Source organism: Cataglyphis hispanica, chromosome 21 (genome assembly GCF_021464435.1).
Source record: "Cataglyphis hispanica isolate Lineage 1 chromosome 21, ULB_Chis1_1.0, whole genome shotgun sequence".
Lineage (NCBI taxonomy): Eukaryota > Metazoa > Arthropoda > Insecta > Hymenoptera > Formicidae > Cataglyphis > Cataglyphis hispanica.
In genome coordinates this window covers 2,442,420-2,462,558 of record NC_065974.1, presented here as the reverse complement: position 1 = coordinate 2,462,558, position 20,139 = coordinate 2,442,420, and the positions used below count along the sequence as shown (strand labels likewise).

At 32.6% G+C, this 20,139-nt stretch overlaps 1 protein-coding gene across 4 annotated transcripts; it reads right to left on the bottom strand.

Annotated features, from left to right (window-relative positions):
* Nucleotides 1-59: 59 nt before the first annotated feature.
* On the bottom strand, nucleotides 60-19,791 carry LOC126857355 (uncharacterized). Of its 4 annotated transcripts, none has more exons than XM_050606701.1 (5): nucleotides 12,296-12,476; nucleotides 11,901-12,130; nucleotides 4,746-5,005; nucleotides 4,547-4,666; nucleotides 60-4,342 (listed from the first exon to the last, which is right to left on the bottom strand). In XM_050606701.1, exons 2-5 carry the CDS (start codon nucleotides 11,937-11,939, stop codon nucleotides 3,724-3,726), a joined length of 1,038 nt encoding a protein of 345 aa, XP_050462658.1. In that variant the 5' UTR covers nucleotides 11,940-12,130; nucleotides 12,296-12,476; the 3' UTR covers nucleotides 60-3,723. The 4 variants fall into 4 exon arrangements, with proteins under 4 accessions (XP_050462658.1, XP_050462657.1, XP_050462659.1 ...); XM_050606700.1 differs by having other exon boundaries at nucleotides 11,901-12,015; nucleotides 12,296-12,475; XM_050606702.1 differs by lacking the exons at nucleotides 11,901-12,130; nucleotides 12,296-12,476 and adding an exon at nucleotides 19,635-19,791.
* Nucleotides 19,792-20,139: the final 348 nt, after the last annotated feature.

Here is a 20,139-nt window from a genome sequence, read left to right as displayed (position 1 = left end):
AATAATGATTAATCTCCATTTCTTTCTCTCTTTTTCTCTCTTCTTTTTTTCTCTCTCTGTCTCTCTCTCTCTCTCTCTCTCTCTCTCTCTCTCTATAATAGAAACATTGCAATTGTGCTCTTCAAATGTTGGGAATTGTCATTCCTCGTATGTTGCTATGAAGAAGGTCACGAGAGTAACTCTTACCAACGACCTAATCTAATCGTATGTACGTTCATTTATAGTGCTATTATTTTGATATCTTTTATATGTAACACTTATGTTTCTTTAATATGCAAAGTCTTAAAATCTTGACAAATGTTTTATATTAATTTTCCTTTTGATATCATTATGTAAAAAATTTTTTTTCCAAGCATCTTTTTTTTAACTATGTAAAGATATCCTTTATATATAGCATTTCGTTTTTTATATGTTATACAATTTATTTAATATTTTACATTATTCCTTCTTTTTATCTTCGGATTATTATAGAGAAATGTATTTACGAAAATATTAAATTGCAATTTTGAGAACTATTTATCTCTTATAGATACAGTAGCAATTAGGAACAAAAGTAGAAAACAGAAATCAATATTTGATGGCAAAAAAAGTCAAATAATCGTTCTTCGAATAAATAAATAGACTCTCTGCCAGTCTCACATTTCTACGAGTTACATAAACATGCAGAGACATTCAATAAATTTTCTGCGAAATAAGAAATCGCAGTAGTATAAAAGTTGCATAAGCGATCCATAAAAATGCGCGGTTGATTTCTGCTTGAAAATAGGAAGAAAAAAGGGAATAGAAGAGCATATATTTAACAAAGCAAAGCATCTTTATTATTAGTTTTGTTGTTCACACAATCTATGAAGGCGTCAGTCTTTGTGCTCGGAGAGAAGAGAAAAGAGAGCACACTCCGAGGCCAGTGAAACTTTTAACGAGGTAGCGCGTCAAGGCCGGAGAAACTTTAAATGAAGTATGATGATCGAATAAGCAGATGCCGATGCTTCTGGATACACGCTGCACTGTTATTACAATTATGCGACATGCGAGATCGGCGTGCACGCTCCGCGATTGCATTGTGTGACGCGTGGTACGTGTGATAAAATATTTTTATATTCACAACGCGAGGCACGATAATAATACCGTTTCTTTTTGAAGCCAGATAAGTATTATAATTAAAATTATCGGTGTTTATTTAAAAAACATTATGACAAATAGATTTATAAAGTCAATTTTATAAAAAATTCTATGAAGAAATAGATTTATATAAACTAAATATCTCCCTTTAAAAAGAAATTTTAAATAAATCGATGAAAATATTTGTAACACGTAGTACTATAACTTGATGGAAAAAAAATATATGTTATCAAAATAAAGTCAGGCATTCGCGATATTCTGATATCGAGGACTTTTTATCTATTTCAACTAGGATATTATTGATATTTTTCTAAATATAAAATCAGTTTATTCAATTTCTAGCAATCTTAACGAAATTTATTAGCATACACAATATTTTTGTCAATTTTTAAGTAAAATACAATAAGTTGCATGTGTCGGAAATGGATCAAGTGTAACTAAAAATGTTAAATTTGTTACGAATGCCGATAGTATTCAAAATTGATGTGACATGTATTATAATTTCACATCAAACGTAGTCTTCATAGCACATAATGGAGAATTCTTGAAACTGTCAGCTTCTTTTTTATTTATCTCTTAATTTTCTTTGCGAAATAATACCTGCACATGTTAAATAGATTTTTATTTACTTGATCTTCGTAAATTATTTCATATCACATATTTTTGTGTTCGAGCGATTATTCGCTCTCGCATTTATTACGAAATAAGTTAAGCACAAAGCGATATCTTACACATGGATCGTGTTCCTTGACCTCCAGACAGATGTGTCGATGATAATGTCGCTCGCGAGGGATTTTATAATCCGAAAATCGCAATTAACTACATGCACAGAGCGGAACGGCACGGTTCTCATCGCTATAAAAGAACGGAAAGCGCACGGTGTATCCGCTAACAATCAGCACCATTGTCGCGACTTAATAAAGTTTAACTTAACGATTAACTAATGCTACAAGATTTTTTCGTCGTTTGGCACGAGCGGATACCTTAAACGGCAGCAGATCAATTAATACGTAGAAATATTCGGACGCACGTATTAAAGTAGAAAGAAAACTACGTTAGCGTCAGCAGAGTAGGAGATACAAAGCTATCAAAGGTTTTTCCGAATCTGCGGCGCTGGATTAATCCTACAATGCGCAGAATATCCTATATCCTAAATCCTACGAAGCGCGATAATATATGCTTGTGTGACTATAGTTTTTAAAAATTTTTAAGATAAAAGATAATTTTAAGATAATTTTAAAGATTTAATTTGATAATAATTTAAATAATCGAATGCATTATCTTGTAATTTATTATCGCGAAGCTCGATAATATATATGTGCTTGTATAAATATAGTTTTTAGTATTAAAATTTTTTAAGATATAATTCAATAATTTAAATAATTTAAATAATAGTTTAAATGATTGAGTGGATTATCTTGAAATTTATGCAATTGATATTTTGCTATGGTAAAATTCCTAACATATAAAAAAAAGGATAACGCGTTGTAGGATTAACGTACGATCCGCTCACGCCAAAGTGCCGGCCTATTCTATTTTGATTCGTTTGGTGGAATCTCTTCTTCTATCGTAGTTCAATATTCGCCAACAGTAGAAAAAAAGATAAAAGAAAAATAAGGATTGCGCAGAAATATGTGGGAGTTTACACCCAAAGGCAATCAATTCGAACAAAAGATTTCCCTTCAAAATCTTGCCATGAAAAGTTAAACCAGTTTAACAAGATCTTGTAAGAATGAGAATAAACTTTCTAAAGTATCTTTTGGTGTGAAAATGTAAGCTTACTCGTACGAAGCATGCACGAGACAATAGTGACCGAGAATCTTCGCACGCTTCGTATAAATCGATGACGTAACTGGAAAACTTGGCGAACATTGTCCGAGACGATTTTTCTTTCTTTCAAGGAAGTCCCACCGCGCTTCCCTGAAAACTAAATCTAGTCCAGCATGGCATCTAACGTCGTCTCCTCGCGGTATCCGATCATCTGCTCGCGATAATAACGCAACAATAGCAGAACGATGAATCAGGAAGCGATGAGAGATTCTCGATATGTCTTTGTGTTTATATCTCGCTTCTTTATATAATCTTATATATTTTCTTCTCCATTAAACTTTTTTCCACACCGCATCTTGATCGTCTCCTGATTCCATCGATCCTTGCATTCCTCGTATCGCTATATTATTTCGGATAATACTGGCAACCGTTGACAACAATGACACAACGGAGTCGTACATGAGAAAAAAGATCGTGGCACTTTGAAAAAATATTGTATAAGCAACGTTGGTGAACAAGAATTCTCTGTCGAGGAACATTATTCTTTTCCATGAAACATAGAGCGTCTCTATTTCTGCTCAAGAGACTCTATTTATCATCCTTTCTTCCTTCAACATTCGTCAGTTCTATCGCGGCCGGAAAATCGACGATCAATAAGAATTTCTTCAGAGAACATCGACAATGGGCGGTTCAATCCAACGGTCTCGCCATCGAGATCATCGAGTCGAACCGAGGCCATCTAGCGTTGGTGAAATCCAGCGTCGATGCGGAATCGGATGTGATAAGCTTCTCGAGATAAACGTCGTGGCAAAGCGATGAACAACGAGGGAACTATTACGATGAGGGAGCTCTCGTCGAAGAGGCTCTCGAGACGCGTGTCCTGGATAGATCGGGCGGAAGCGGATCGTACGGCGTTGCATTGAAGCCAACGTATCGGTTGTTCTTCTTGTGAAGGAATCCGCCAGTAACTGGATCCGTTTTGTAATAAATCACCCGTCTGATACCGAATGGATCGATGTAGCCGAACGAACCAACGTTGTTGCCATCGGGTTCTCGTTCCTCCTCGTGGTATTGCCTTCTTAGGTAATATTGGAAACCGTTTGCCGTGCTATAAGTGCCATCGTATGGCGGGAAATCGGCGGAATCGCTTCGAGAAATTGGAGCATGATAGCTCGGTCTGCTGGAAGAGCTACCGATAGCGGAATCATAGGGAGCTTCGAGAAGTTGAGTCGGTGGTCGAGCGACTGATCCGCGATAGTAAGTAGTCTGTGGTCGCTGATAAGTATTCAGGCTCTGAAATCCAGATCCAGAAGAGTAACCTGATCGATTCGAATAATAATTGTTCCTTGAAGTCGATGAATAAATCGGTCGAGGTCTGATGGTAGTCGGAGTGTGATAACCGGAAGTAATATCATTACCGGATAACGGTACAATGGCATTGGGATCTGGTCGTCTGTAAAATATAAATTTATATTTATTTTTATATTTTTTGAAAAATATTTATTTATAATTTTTATTTTTATTATATATTTTTATATTTATATTTTTGAAAAATATTCATTTGCAATTTTTAATTTATTTGTAATAAATAATAAATAATAAATTATCTTGTAATATATTAAATAAAATTCATTAAAGTTTTTTTATTAATCTTTACCTGAAAGGATTGGGTGGTCTTCTGGGTCTGGCCAAAACTCCAGTTTGTGCCGGGATCTTCTTTGTTTCCGCTATTGCGTCCTGGATTGGTCGATCCTTACCCACATAGACCATCTTTGATCTACAAAAATTTGACATTTCAAATGAGTCTCGTCACCCTAAACGCAATCATTATTAATTTTATTTTTCGTTAAATCTACCTTAGTATTCGGAATCCTTCATGATCCGCGATATAATCCTTTAATCGTAAATATCCAAGAGGGTCCAGCCAGCCTTCCGTTCCGATCACCGTGCCGTCAGCCAATCTCTTTTCTTTTCTGTACTGACCGTTCGATGTTTGAAAGCGAAAAAACCTTTCTGGACCCTCATCGGTCTGAATATGATACTGTGTGTTGGGATTTAGATTCCAGCCGCTCTTCTGGGCCTCGATCTCATCCGCTGTCAAACACAGCGCTGAAACCTGCAACGTAAATCTGCTTGAATCGTTTCCGTATTATGTCAACCCCTCGTTATTCTTATTGATTGCAAAATATAAGCATCTGTTTTATTTATTAGAATTTCAAGATATCCGCTCGATGTGTTTTGAATGAAAACTATTGAATCGATCGATATTTATTACAATAAAAGTTAGGAAAAAATTTATTACAGATTAAAAAATATATACATAAAAAATTAATTTATTTTTAGACTTGTGTATTTTTTGTAATTTCAAAAATATATAAAATATAAAAAAAATTATTATGTTTTACGTATACAATATTTAATTCCCTTTTTTTTTTTACAAAATTAAATAATATGTGTGACAGAATTACGTAGTACTACAACAAATTCGTATGACCGTGATGATATCTATCTACATTGTAAATAATAAAAATAAGACGCGCTAATGACCAGATAGTATTACAAGTTCAAATGTGATCAATAAGCTGTTTAAGGCTAAGGTTTACAAGCACGTATAGGCGAATCTCTAGTTAACTGACGACAAACTGTGCAAGGGACACGAGCAGCTATACGTGAGGGTATCTCCTCGCGATTACTCAGCATCGTTTCTCAGGCTACGAGAGACCCGTCTCCCTTTCTTCTTCGATCTACACGGTTGCTTGTAGACGCGGCAACATAAACTCCTTTTCGCTTGTCGGTCGTAATCACTCCATTTACGGCGTTACGACCTGCAGACGATGAATGTTTCGTTTCAAGCATGACCACGGAATAGTCAGGCGTTTTTTTTTTTTTACTTCGTTAGATTTTTCGCAGCGCATGATGGCATTTCGAGCTCATGCTGCTCGTCTCATTTATGAGCATTGTATTTTATATCACATTGCGATGGCAAAAAAGCAACCATTAAAAGTTTATTTATGTGATAGCTGAATTCTTGTTATAAATTTAAGTCGCAGCTATTATAGGAAAGGATTTTTTATACGTATTGCATACACGCGTGTATACTTTAGAAATTGCTATTCATGTTGTTAACTTTTTTGTGTTTTTCACGATCGTTTAAAAGAAAATATAGATGCGATAAAAAGAGATCTCCTTGAAGCTAATTTTCTTTTTATAAAAGTATAGCAAAGAGTCATGAATTTTGATTGCAAAAAAAGATTAATCAATGATACCCGATGATTATTAAGATCAACAAACAACTTTTTTTATCACGTAAATTTTGCAATGTCATACCGACATAACAATTAAAACAATACGTGTCGAGTATCGCGTCTTGATTTGTGCAAAAATAAAATTTCCACGTTTAAAATCACGTTTCGTTCTTGCACGTCATCATAAAAAGCTCGAATCCCTAGACGATTCATAATTATTCGCGCCTTCTTGTTTCGAAAATAAAATAGAAAGTTGGTAAAAAGCCGAAACGTAACGAATCCTCATTTTACGCAGCGTATCTTGGACCTGAACCTATTCGCCGCGCCTTTAGCCAGAAAGTATACGTTACAGAGTGTACCATAATAATTCCGACTACGCGGAGAATGCAATGCCTTCTATATCGTAATATCTTTCATAGCGAAGAATATTGCGCGCAAGCACAGCGGTCGCGTAAGACGTAAGAGATACTTATCCCTTCTATCGCGGATTTTGCGTGGGATTGACCAAGACCGCGAGGTCCACCTCTCGTCGGTCCATATTAAGAGATGCCGGGTCGACTGAGCATAGGGTCGGCGAATAAATATATTACGCATCAAGGGGTATTCTCTCTCCATGGAATATATACGTAACTATATTTTTAGAGAAATGAAGAATAGCAGAAATATTTGCAAATTAGAAAAATAAAAAAATGGACCTCTCTCTCGAGATATCTGTAGACAATTTTTTTTAAGAACGATGTTTCTTTTTCTATTAAATTAAAAAAAAAAAAATTTTAATCAATGCAATCAAAATAATTTTAATTTTTAAAATAAAATATTAAGTAAAATAATTTTAGTTTTTAAATTTTAATTTTTAAATAAAAATAAAATATTGAGTAAAGTAAAATATTAAGTAAGTAAAATAATATTTGCGATACATGCTGGAATAAAATAAAATTAAATTTCTCTTAATCGACAATCGCTTTCATAGATTCTTTTGCGAACGTAATTCTATTTTATGGGACATGGTGTAGAGTGTCAAGGTACGCCACAATTGGCCTTGAACCTTCCCATGTATCACACGTGCACTTAATACCCATCATGTTACTGCATCTCTTTGCTGGGAAGGATTCGCGCTCGAGATTACTTTGGCATCCTTGAAACTGGTTCACGGTGTTATTGCTGCGAGGCACTTTAACTTGAAAAATGATAATTGTTGTAGGAGTCAGACTCAATGTTAGGTCGACATCCCTGAAACGTGTTGGGAGAATCACGTTTTTGTTTTTGCGTACGTAAGGTTCTGATAAAACCTTATGGCTAAGCATCTTCGATCTATATAAAATTTATTGTCTTAATATTTTATTTATAGACGTAATTTCTTCGAAAGATACTTTGTGTCGGCAGATTTTATCGATTCCATTAGTTCGACATTAATTCTGCATTCCATTCTGTGAAATTCAAAAGATTGAGTAATAAGATAAAAGATAAAGATCTTTGTTTTATATGACCGATATAGATATAATCTGCAGTTTAACAAAAAAAAAAAAAAAAGATTATCAGAGATAGAATTTTTGCAAACCTCTCATGACGTAATTTACCTATATAGCTTTTACGCATTGTAGGGTGAACCTTTCCTTTTCCGGAATTTGCAATTTACTTTACTTTGGTCTTGAAAGAAATTATGTGGGGACGCTTTCCTACTTCCATCTTCGTCAAAATTATAGTGCTCGCAAGAAGCAGATACGCGCGGATCGCAAGAAAGTATTAATTTTCATTCGAGCGGAACTGTTCTTCTTTCCAATGATATCACAGTGCGGAATCAATACGTATTATCAAAGTCAGTGAAAGATATTCGTTTATTTTTTTTGCAAAAAAGACAATAACATATAAAATACATGTGTTAATTTATAAACGCGCATTAACGTGTTATTCATTAGCGTTAGTAGAAAACTTTTTTTGCTAAAGATTAAAGCCAGTCATTCTCTAAACATTAATTAAAGTTAACTGAAATTTAACTGATTTTTTCTCTCTCTTTCTCTTTTTTCTTTTTAGATGCACAAAGAGGCTCAGCATGAGAAAGTATTATAATAGTATCTCAAGACGAGAGAACGCACAACGATCTTCTCGAGCCAGTGAAAGAGTTATTCTACGGATAATTCCGCGATCCCAGGCCGGGACTATAAACAATCGAGACGGGAAATAAATTGCGTTATGTATCAAGGACTCAACATAGTGGCACGAATTTCATTCGCGTCGTCATAATAGGGCGCGATTCGCGAGAACTTCTGGACGTCTAGCGTTAGCTAGTTTTAACCGCGCCGCGCATCAATTTCCATCTTCTCGAAAGAAAGCCACCGTTTCGGCCAATGATTCCGCACGAGGCCGTCCAAGCCGCGCGATTAACCCGCTAAATTATCATTGTCCATTGTCCCGGCCCGGTCACGGTGATTTCACTTCTGCACAGGAGCTTGCCGCGGCTCCTTTCGCTCGCTTCCGCCGCCGTTCTCCATCCTCTCGCGCGCGCGATCTCCTTACTCATTAAAAACACTTTACGCTCCCCCACGATTCCCACGTGCCTCATCACGTGATATCATCTGGCATTATAATTAAGCTGCGCCCGGGAAATTGGCGACATTGATAAGCGACAATAAATTTATTAGTATACTCAAAAAAGAAAATGATTATTCTAATTGCGCAGATAATTAATTAAAGATGGAACGAGATTCTCGGTTGATCGCTTTTTTGAGTTGTCTGAGATAATTAAGCTGGCATTGACATTATTTTATCGCCTAAATTATCGTATATATTTTACAAGCTTAATACACACTGCTGTTGATCTTATAGCAGTATAAGCAAAATATATGTATATTTAAAAAATTATTTTAATTAAATAAATAAATATTTTAAGAAATAAAATAAAGTCGAGTAACGCTAATAATCAGAAAATCTAATAATTTGAAAATTATGTTTATATTTTATTTTTTAACTATTATTTGTTCCACTGTGTTATGCTTTGTTAGAAAAGCTATCTTTTTAATCTCTAAATAGGATTTTACAAGTTAATTTATATTTACTTTTTATTGTCATTTATTTAAATATCTTTCATATATTTAATATCGTTGAAGTTTTATTCATTTACTTGTAATGCGCTTTGTAGCACATTGTAAGAAGCTTTTGTAATCTCAAAAGCATTTTTCGCGCTCATGGTATGCAGCATCATCGTTGGTGGCATCTTGCCGCGATCCAACTGCATCGCATACAATCGTAATATTACAGGTCGTAATCGTAGATTATGTCGCGTGGTATGCGCGATCTTGTTTGCAATCTTACTTGGCATTCGAGGAGCGTCGGTGTTTCATGAACGCGCTTCGCGACCTTCGAGCAAACGCGCGCGCTAATTAATATTCGGAGTGCGCGATATTAATTACCTTCGCGTGCTTTTGATATTTACGGTACAAGGATCGATGAGCAATCCTAACTCTTTTCAAGCGCAAACATCTCATACATTGTTCTCAATTTAGCAATGATTTTATAACTCATTTTGTAACTCAATTTTATAACTCATTTATAACACATATATGTTGTCAGTAATATATTTTAAACAAAGACTTGAATACCCAAGTGATAGTGTCTCTCTCTCTCTCTTTTTAATATTTAAAATTAGAATGAACTTCCAATTTTAATTATATTTAAATATTTTTTTATTATTCTTTATTAAATTACATTTATTTAGATTACATTTATTATATAAATAATAGATAAAATAAAAATGATAAATTCCAAGTTTTGTGTGATTTAAAAAAAAATATTTTACAATTAAATTATTTAAATAATAATATTAAATTATTTTTGATAATTATAATATTTTTATTAATTAGATTATATGATATTCGAAAAACCAAGCCGCGATAAAATAATTCATAATTAACATTAAAAAGAAAATATGATAGAATAAATTTTTTAAGATTGCTGTGCTAATATTATGCTTAATTAAATCAGAAGAGATTTCTTTAATAAGCTAATTACTAATATCTAAAATCTTTTCTCACAGCCTTTTCATTAATATCTATTCAATGAAAATTCTAAGAAAAAGTTATTTTTATTTGTTGGTTTGGAAAGTAGTTGTCATTATTTTTATTCTCAGAAAATTCAATAGCTCTTATTTCTTGAAAGTAAGTTGGCATTAACAGTCTATATAATATCTAACTTCACATTTAGCAATCAATATTTTGATTTTTATAGTATATGAATATTTAAAATGTATTTCTCATGTTAAATAAATATGTTAAAAATTAGCACAAAAATATGACAAAACTAATTGTGACAAAACTATAATTTAATACATCAAATAAGTATCGAAAATGGAATGATCTCACTGATTGACTTCAGTCTAAACTGCATTGTTTGTCATGCATGCAATTTTTATTTGCGTACCATCCGACCAGAGGAGAGAACGTCCTCTTCTGTTACACTTCTATTCACGCGATCTTCACGGTATATGAGCTCGTGCATCGAACTCTCTCGGAATAAGAATAGAGCCGGGTACCTCTTTCACGAACGCTCGACGTCGACTTTCATGAACGTGTTCCACAAATCGCAGGTGTCAGTTTTGATCGGGCGTATATTTCGCGCGAAGATGTGAATATACGCGTGATAAATTGCACTCGATGAGTGTGCGGAACAATCGGCGGTAAACCGACAAGAGTGCTTACGCAAATGAGCTCGAACCGTCATCGTTAAATATATGCAAAGTATCGTACGTTCTCTTGACAATGTAAGAACATAAACACTTTCAATTTTTATCGCGCGTTCTAAAACTACAATATTATTATTAAATTTAAAACATAGAATCAAACAATATTTATAATTTATAAGGCTGTGCTAGAAAAGTTTTATTTAAAATATTAGTGTATTTAAATTCTTCAAAATCGTGGAAACACATAAGCTGCTCTAATTCTATTGCTTTCTTAATAATAATAAAATAAATAGAAGAAAAGAGAGATTTGTATTAATATACTTTTTACAACAATTTTATAGAAAATGATTTGATCAGCATTGTACATGCACAATTAAATTAAAATTAAATTTGTAATTATACGATAATCGAATCTTTCTCAGTTTTCCCATGCAAAATTAGTACGATACTTTATCAATAATATGACTTTACAAAGTTTAACTTTTTGAAACAATCTTGAAAATAGCGAGATTACATAATCTCTCTTTAGATGATTCATTTGCGAGTTACTTCTAAATGATTTAAGAAACCACGTATAATCACCAGTTCGCGACCGATGTTTTACTCGGTTAAGGATTCTGGAATAGCGTCAATGTAGATTTCAATGTCAATGCGAATTATGTCCGTAAAAAAATGTCCGTAACATGCAGATCTATGAAGAGATCAGTAACCGGACTTCAGAAATATCTCTACCAGATTAAATGTCAATATCAAATTTATCTTTATGAATCGCCGATTTAATTCACCATTACGTATTATTGGTTTATTATAAATATAAGCAAGCACGAAATTTAACAAATGTATACAATAATTTGTTCTATAACATCAAATTAATTATTATTATAGTAAAATATTTGCCGTTTAAATTATTATAGTTAAATATTAAGTAAAGTTAATGTTATTGAATATAAAACATTAATTTTATTTGGCAAATATTTAATTAATAATAATTATATATATATATATATATATATATATATATATATATATATATAGTGTGTGTATATTATAAATGCAGATTTATTTATACATAACAAATGTGTGAATCCTACCGTCAAGAGATTGAGGCAAAGACAGGTTCGTAAAATCATGATCACGCCGATTGCAACCTTGCAATTTCCTCGGGTTTCCTTTTTATCGTCTTGCAGTAATCACGCTGCGATTTCGCTGGAACCAATAGGTTCTTTTATTTCTTACGCAAAAGTCGTCCGTTAACATACATTACGATCTCTAGCGATCCAATCGATAGCATGAAGAAATTTCTCGATCAGATAATTGAAATCTAAAATCCATAGACAGGTATCTCTTTTTAATTGTAGAGAAATATATCAATAAAGAGAGATTAAATTTCTTTCTCCGCGAAAAGAAAAGAGAAGCACGTGACGCGGCGAGCTTTAAAAATTCACGAACATCGAAAATGAGAGAAGGGAAAGAGAAAAGCACCCACTTTCGCGGACCGGATGTCTACGGAAAGAGAGGCGGAAGAAGGCAGCGTCGACGAGTCATCGATCTCGTCGATGTCGTCGAAACGGACCGGATGGAAGCGATATTGTGACTGAAGAACCGGCGGTGTCTCTCGCATTTTCAGATCCTCTATACGACGGACCTACGCTCCTTCCCTCGCGCTCCATCCCCCTCCGTAAGGAGACCGTTTTTCCCGGCGACCGAGACCGCGCTCGCCCACCATCGAGTACTCTACATTCGCGTTGTATGATGCGTGCTTCCAAGACAGGTCTGGAATTATTAACTTGGAGCATGCGTAATCGTTGCACGTGATTCCGCGATCCTTTCGGATGACGTAAAGGGGAGTAGTGGTTCGGTCCATATAAGATCAAAAGATCTTCCGCTTTATTTCTACGATTTAGCGTCTTATATGATAATTAGCTCCCTTAAAATTAGATCTCCAATTTTTAAATAATTAAAATATTATTTTATTATATTTATTTATGCTTTAGCTATATAGCAGGTTCAAGACTGCTGATTAAAAATTGAAAAAAAGAGACTGAAAGATATAATAGAAAATATTTTAGCGTCATCGGGAATCATCTCGACGAATAATATATTTTATTTTAGACATCTTTTAATTGCTGACATTGTATCATTGAGGAAAATTCTATTCTGGGTTTAATTATAAGTCTTGCATTTTTAATTTGTTTTGCATGACTGACAATCGTTTGAACAGTCGCCAATCACAAATAGCACGCAATCTTAAAGTAATATATTGAGGAAATTGTGAACAACGGGAAAATTGCATGATGCATGTGAGATTTATAATTGTCTTCGAGCGATGAGAAAGATCGAGGTCTCGTAAGATTAAATTCCTATTAAGATGGAAAACCGTCATAAATTCTGATGCATAATCGTTACTTAACTCTGCTATGATTGACATGTGTAATGATTTTGAGAGATGGATAAGAAAAAATTATTAATCTAGAATTATTTTTTATATTTATTTTGATATATATAAAAATATAAAATTTATAAAATTAATTATAAATTTTATTCTTAATAATACAATATTTTTTTTATCTATCTTTTAAAAAATTTATTGTATATTTAAACAATAATATTAAGATAATTGTAATATATTTTTTCTATATTTTATCATTTATAATAATATTTTTCCAGGGAAATATGTATAATCAAACGTAATTATACCAATTACAATTCAAGGATATCATTCAGGATATTCCAATCAATGGAGAAAACTTTACATATATTTCTCATTTATTAATTATTATCTGCATATTTTTTACATTCTTTCGACAAATTAGAAAAAAATTAGATGTGTGTGTGTGTGTGTGTGTGCATTAGATTGAACACATTCTCGATAGCGTTCCCAGGACCTCGACAGTAGCAGGAAGCAACGTTGTAGCTTTATGTCATCTCGCATATTTACGTCATCTTTGGGTCAGGCAATCATCGTTCCGTAATCATGATTCGTATTACCCGTAATCATCTGACGAAACAAACGCCGCCAACCTGACATTCGTTTTAGTCACCGGAAGAATTTGTCATTTGCGTTAAAAATTGCATTGTCTGTAATCTCGCGTCAATTCAAATACAAGTGGTGACTACATGTATGCGTCGTCACGTGAATTTCCTTTTTGCATAAATGACGTGCATAGGATTAAAGATAGCAGAATTCATATTCTCTATCTATTTTACAATAGGCACAAAGAACAATTTAACAAATTTATTTCAAATATTTATTAGTTTATTTATTTATATGTTCATAAAAAAATGGATTTTTATTTTTTAATAGACTAATATATTATAAACGCGCTCTACGCGCGCGCAATTTATTTTATGTGTATGTGTATATAATTACTTATATATTAATTCTAGTTTTCCACTTTTTCAAAATAAATTAAATAAAAATTACACATCCAATATTAATATTTAAACTATCAAATGTATCGCTCAGTTATGACGCGCTTTTATTGATATAAAAGTAATGTTCAATGCATCGTCGAGATAACCAATTAGCATCGCAAAAAAGAGGTAACAATATTGCCAGTATCGATTTAATAAACTCCGTAATATATTAATTGATAATTTAATAATTGATTTATAATTTAAAATACATGTATAATTTAATATTCCGTTTGTTATAGTGACTTGTACGTCATAGTGCGGAAAATATTTCGGCAACGAATAATCAAAACATAACATAGTATACGGCCTTGACGATGTAAACATTAGCGCGCTAGTGTTATGGCTTAGGGCTTTATTATTCTCACGGCGACACTCGAACAGTAAGGAACGCGAAACGCTCCACAAAATTTCTTTACTCAACGCGATCGCGACAAGTATCGGGAAATAATTTGATATCATAAATAATTATCTTTCATACACTTTAAATTTTGAATAATACGTAATTATATCATAATGGATAAATTCAGAAGCGCGTATTTTGCGTGACGTTTTAATCAAGAATAGAAATGATTAGAATCAAAATTGTAAATTATTGTTTTATCGCGATCTTTCTCTCTCTTTCTCTCTTTATAAACAATAATTATTTCTTTAAAAATACTTGATTTTTAATTATATTTCATACTTTATCGTTATTCGATTTTTTGATAATTTAAATATTATTCGGCTTGAGAACGTAATAATAAAATAGTCAAATCGCAGATTCGAATAAAGATTAACATAATAATAAGCTCCATGATATATAAATCGTTTTTTAAATAATTAATCTATAAATTAAAATACTTGTATTATTTAATATTCGACACCGTATACACGTCATAGTACGCAACATATTTTCGGCCGCGAAACCAATAACATTGTATTCGGCGATATAAACATTAGCGCGCTATTGTTAACGTAGCCTTGTTATCATTCGTACAGTAACGCTCGAGCAATGAAGTAATACTTGTCGACTCGAAGTACAATTTTCGTGTAAAACGGGGTTCGATCATGTCGAAAGTGCGGGAGTGCCGTTTAAAGTATCACGCGTGTGAATCAACCTGAGAGGAGGAGGAGGCCTAGGAGAGGCATCCTGCACCGGCGGAGCAACCCAAGGGTGAGCATTATTATTTTCACATTAATTATTATAAATCCCGTACATTAATTCGATTCGATTGTTTGAATAGTTTAAACAAGAGATACTCATACTATAAAAGTTTTTATTTAAAAAAAATAGTTTTCTTTTTTAAAATTTATAAAATTATTTCATATTTATATACCTTCTTATTATTATCGGATATAAAATTCGATGCGTACAATAATAATTTTTTGAAATATTAATTATTTTAAACGTTACTATAATTTGAATTTTATATTTGTGTGTTACAGACAACGTAGCCTCAAGACCAAATCTCCGCTGTTGCGCATCAGTGCCGGTGAGTGATAAATTTTAATTTACTTTGAGGTGACGGATCCGTAGATCTGTAGATGTAAATGTAGATTGTAGATTGTAAATAAATCCGTTGCCTCGAAATGGATGGGCTATATAATAAATGCAATCAAATAACTTTTAATAGATTTTTTAATATATAAAACACATTAGAAATATAATTTAAAATATAAATTAAAACAAAAATTGAAAAAATATAAAATATTTTTCTCAATAGAAATTTTATTTAATTTATTTAATGTAGAAGGCGCTAATAACTTTATTTCTTATATGAAATATTGATAATTATTGTGATGATGCGCCAATTTTGTTATAATTTTTCATAGCCCATCCATCTTTATTATCATAGCAATAAAAGCTTAGACAGTTTGTCACGCATCGTTTTAATATAATTTTATTTTAGTCAATCTAATGCCAAGTTATCAATCACATTTAATCATTGTTTAAAGTAATAATCTTATTTAATCTTATAATAATATACAATATTTATAATAATATGTAATTCATATAAAAATAAATTAATAAAACATTTATGTGTCATATAATTTGAATAATTTGACTTTCAGTCAAATTATTCATATATCAAATTTTGTAATTTATTGAAACAATGCATGACAAACTGTTATGCCATAAATGAGCATAAAATTATGTACCCGGCGACAATAATTAGCCGGCAACAGAAGGAATTTTTTCCTTCATTGACTTCTAATAGGGGGTCGAGGCTACATCTCTGGCTAGACGTAGCCAGAGTTAATTTAATATGGCCAGGATCAACGATAGGTAAGTCCAACTGGCCCAACGGAAGCAGCCTACGGTGCATTATATTAGGGCATTCTATTAGGGCACTCGAGTAGGGCACGCGAGTAAGACACGCGAATAGGACACGCGGTTAGGGCACGCGGTCAGGGCACGCATCTATTATAAAATACATATAACTATTATAAAATTAGTTACATGTAATATAATAATATGTATAACTAATATGTATTATCTGTTTTTTCAAAATCTATTAAATCAAAATTATATATATATATATATATATATATATATATATATACATTACTTTATATTAATAAAATCTGTCATGGCTGCATAATATTTGAATTGTCAAATATTATGCAGCCATGACAGATTTTTATTAATATAAAGTAATGTACAGCGTAATATTGAAATAATCAATCAACATTGAGGAAAAAAAGCAACAATACTTGCGAGTATCGATTTAACATGTCTTTTTTAAGAGTGGATATATAAATTAATTATGTGTTAAATTTTTATTATTATAAAAATTTTTGAAATGGAATATAGAAAAAAATTGTAATAAAATGTCTTACTTCTACACGTACAACAAATCTCTATAAATCCTCTTCAAACGTCATGCTTTTGAGTTAATAAATATCAAACGGATTTTGATCGCGAGAAAGCGTAGAGCTTGTAAAAACAGTCATCAAGCGTTTTTGCCGAAGAGACATAGAGATGTTATCGAGACAAGCAAGGAAGTCGCGCGATAGAGTTATAAATAAAGTAAATAAAATGTTCTGCGAAATTATCTCTTCGAAAATCTCACCGTGATTCGAATAAATGATTTCTAATATGATGTGAAATCCGGTTCTGCCGCGGATACTCTGTTTCCTATAGTTACCTATCGTTTCCTATCGTTAGTGAATGGTATCGCGTTGCCACGTTAAAGATGCAAACGACGTAAATAAATAGCATCTGATGCTCTATACGCGACGCGTAACACTTTCGATATAGCTTACGTTATGTTTATCATTTCGTAAACATCATAAGAGAAACCAAAAAGTGCGTATGTGTGTGTGTGTGCGTAAGATATCCCGAGACAACACATCGAGAAAACTACAATATATTATATAAAAATTGTGTGGGATGGGAAGACATAAAATATATAAACGCTAGAAGAAATAATTGTTACGTTAGTGAAATATTGCATCGATTTTTTTATAAATCTGCTGTCATACGTTTTTATTACATAATATTACAAAATAACGAAAAAAATCGAAATATGAGAAAAGGATTATAATAGAAAGGCTGTTAAAATAATTAATCTACAGCTTTTATAATCCACAATCGATTATAAAAAGAATGTCAAGAAAGGAACGTCATCGGGCACATTTCTCTCTTTCATTACCAATCGAAACCCCGCAAGTCCTATCCGCCTGCTACTTTTTAAAACGTCTTGTTGCCAGGATAGAGCCGCTAAAAGCGCGCGACAAGATCGCTCTCGCGATTGTCCGAGACGTGTGGGAGTGTGCCCCATTCGCGTCCCTTCGGAACAAAGGCTTGAAAAGAGCGAACGGCTTTTTGATCAGAATATTTTCTTGTTTTTTTTACCAGACAAATAAAAAAGTAATTAAAAAAAGTATTTTAGAGAGAGATGCTTCTTTTGACAAATGTAGAATTTAGAATTTAGAATTTAGAATTTAGATTTGCTCTCTTAACGAAGAAACGTTATTAAATTTTTTGTCGTCAAATTTTTACGTTTATATCTTCTATATTTTTAAATATCAAAATTTTCTTGCTAAATTGAAAGAAAAACATATTTTTATCATCTACTTATATCACTGAAAACAAAATCTTATTTTTCCAATTCTAAGGATTAGTCTTTAATAAAATTTTTATATTTTAATTATCAAAGTACTAATTATCAAAGTACTAACGATAAAAGTCAAGAAACTGTAAAAAAAAATTAAAGAAAGATTAATTTTAAATTAATTAAAGAAAATCCGTAAACTTTCTTACCAATTGCCAATATATTCAGAGTCGATTAAATTCCGACTTTTATTAAAAAAAAAAAAGTTATGCTCATCGATATTGAGATCACTCTACCATGCACGCAAACCTGATTCGGGCTCGCGTTCTATCTTTGATCTGACAGTCGAGTGAATCTACTGTATATTTTCTCCTTCGCTTGCCGCGCTTACGACGCGGTGCTTTCACTTTTACGAGCCAAGCCGAGAGCAGAGATGATTAGATAGGCGTCGGCTTATGCGTGTGCATATGTGATAGTCATTTTTGATAGAGAAATTTCGAGATTGTTGACAGCTCAAAATTAGTACCACACGCATAGGTATGCAAATGGCTTTCGCGATTATCTCTCTGTAATAAAACTGTGCGCCATTTAAAAATAATAATTTTTATTTATTAATATTTAAAAGGTAAATTAGAAACGAGATTGAGCATTATTGAAAACATCATGTATTCAATATTTTTTATAGATAAAGATTATTTATAAACTATATTAATAAATTATAAATTTATAAATATATTTATATTTTTTAATTTAATACCTAAAAATATTTTATTTTGTTAAACAACGTTTATAAGAACATATTAATTTTTTTTTAATTAAATAGATTTCAATTATTATATGTTTACATCAAAATGATCAAGTATTATGTAATAAAAATAATTGATATATGAATTATTGTTCAGCAATTAAAATTGCGTGCTTTGCTCACGCGAAACTTGCGGGAGTAGAGCGAAATAGAGCGCACACAGTTTTGCATTCTGCACGCGATGCAACAATTCGCACAGAGGAACGTCGAAATAAAATTCTCACGACATATGCACAGTCTTATGGCAGGAAATTGATAAAATCATATACTCGTAATCCCGATGCGTATGAACGATACCGTCTGACATTGCGCGTATCCGCCATCTGACACCCTTGGGTTTCTATGCAAGGCGTTTCCTCATTTTATCTCTAATTTCATTCATGTTATCGGATCATCATCGCCATTACGTAGGCGAAAGAACTTTGGATAATATTTCTAAATTGACGTTTTTATTCAACATTAATAATTAAACATTTTATTATCCTGATAATAAAGTACTTATGAGCATGAATCTTAGACATTAATTGCATTGTTTTTATTATCGAAAACAGCAAGACGAGACTCACCACAAATGGCAAGACGGAGACGAATCTCCGCCGCATCCTGGCCCGATAACTTTAATAGCAGATAGAGAGAGACGCGATAAATTGAGCCTTAAATTTTGCGCGAATCACGAGGAATTGTGGACGATCTTGTCGTGTTTAATCGTGCTCGATCACTGATCGAAACGAAGCCTACCAAGCCAAAGTCAGATTGTACTTGCGGCCTACACATGAAACGGTCCAAGGCTCCGTAGTTGGCAGAGTAGGCTGGACCCACGCAATTTTCCTTTACGAATGTCTGCTTGACCGTAAGTCGACGATTTCGATAGATAAACAATCAATGCTCATTTCTCAGCCTTCACTCTTTAAATAGATAATCACGATATTTTAAAAGAAAAATAAGAATTTTAAAAGAACTATTTTTTTACATAATATATGTCTCATAGAAATTATAAAATTTTGCATGTAAATTTGTAACATTAATGTCGCAAGCAATTGGGAAATCAATGGAATCAACTTGTTAATTTTA

Excerpts from the sequence above, each read along its gene's own strand:
- LOC126857355 (XM_050606699.1), bottom strand. The coding sequence starts at position 11,939 with ATGATTTTACGAACCTGTCTTTGCCTCAATCTCTTGACG. Across the intron at positions 4,667-4,745 it reads GAAGGATTCCGAATACTAAG|ATCAAAGATGGTCTATGTGG; the intron begins GTAGATTTAACG and ends AAATTTTTGTAG. Across the intron at positions 4,343-4,546 it reads AGACCACCCAATCCTTTCAG|ACGACCAGATCCCAATGCCA; the intron begins GTAAAGATTAAT and ends TATATTTTACAG.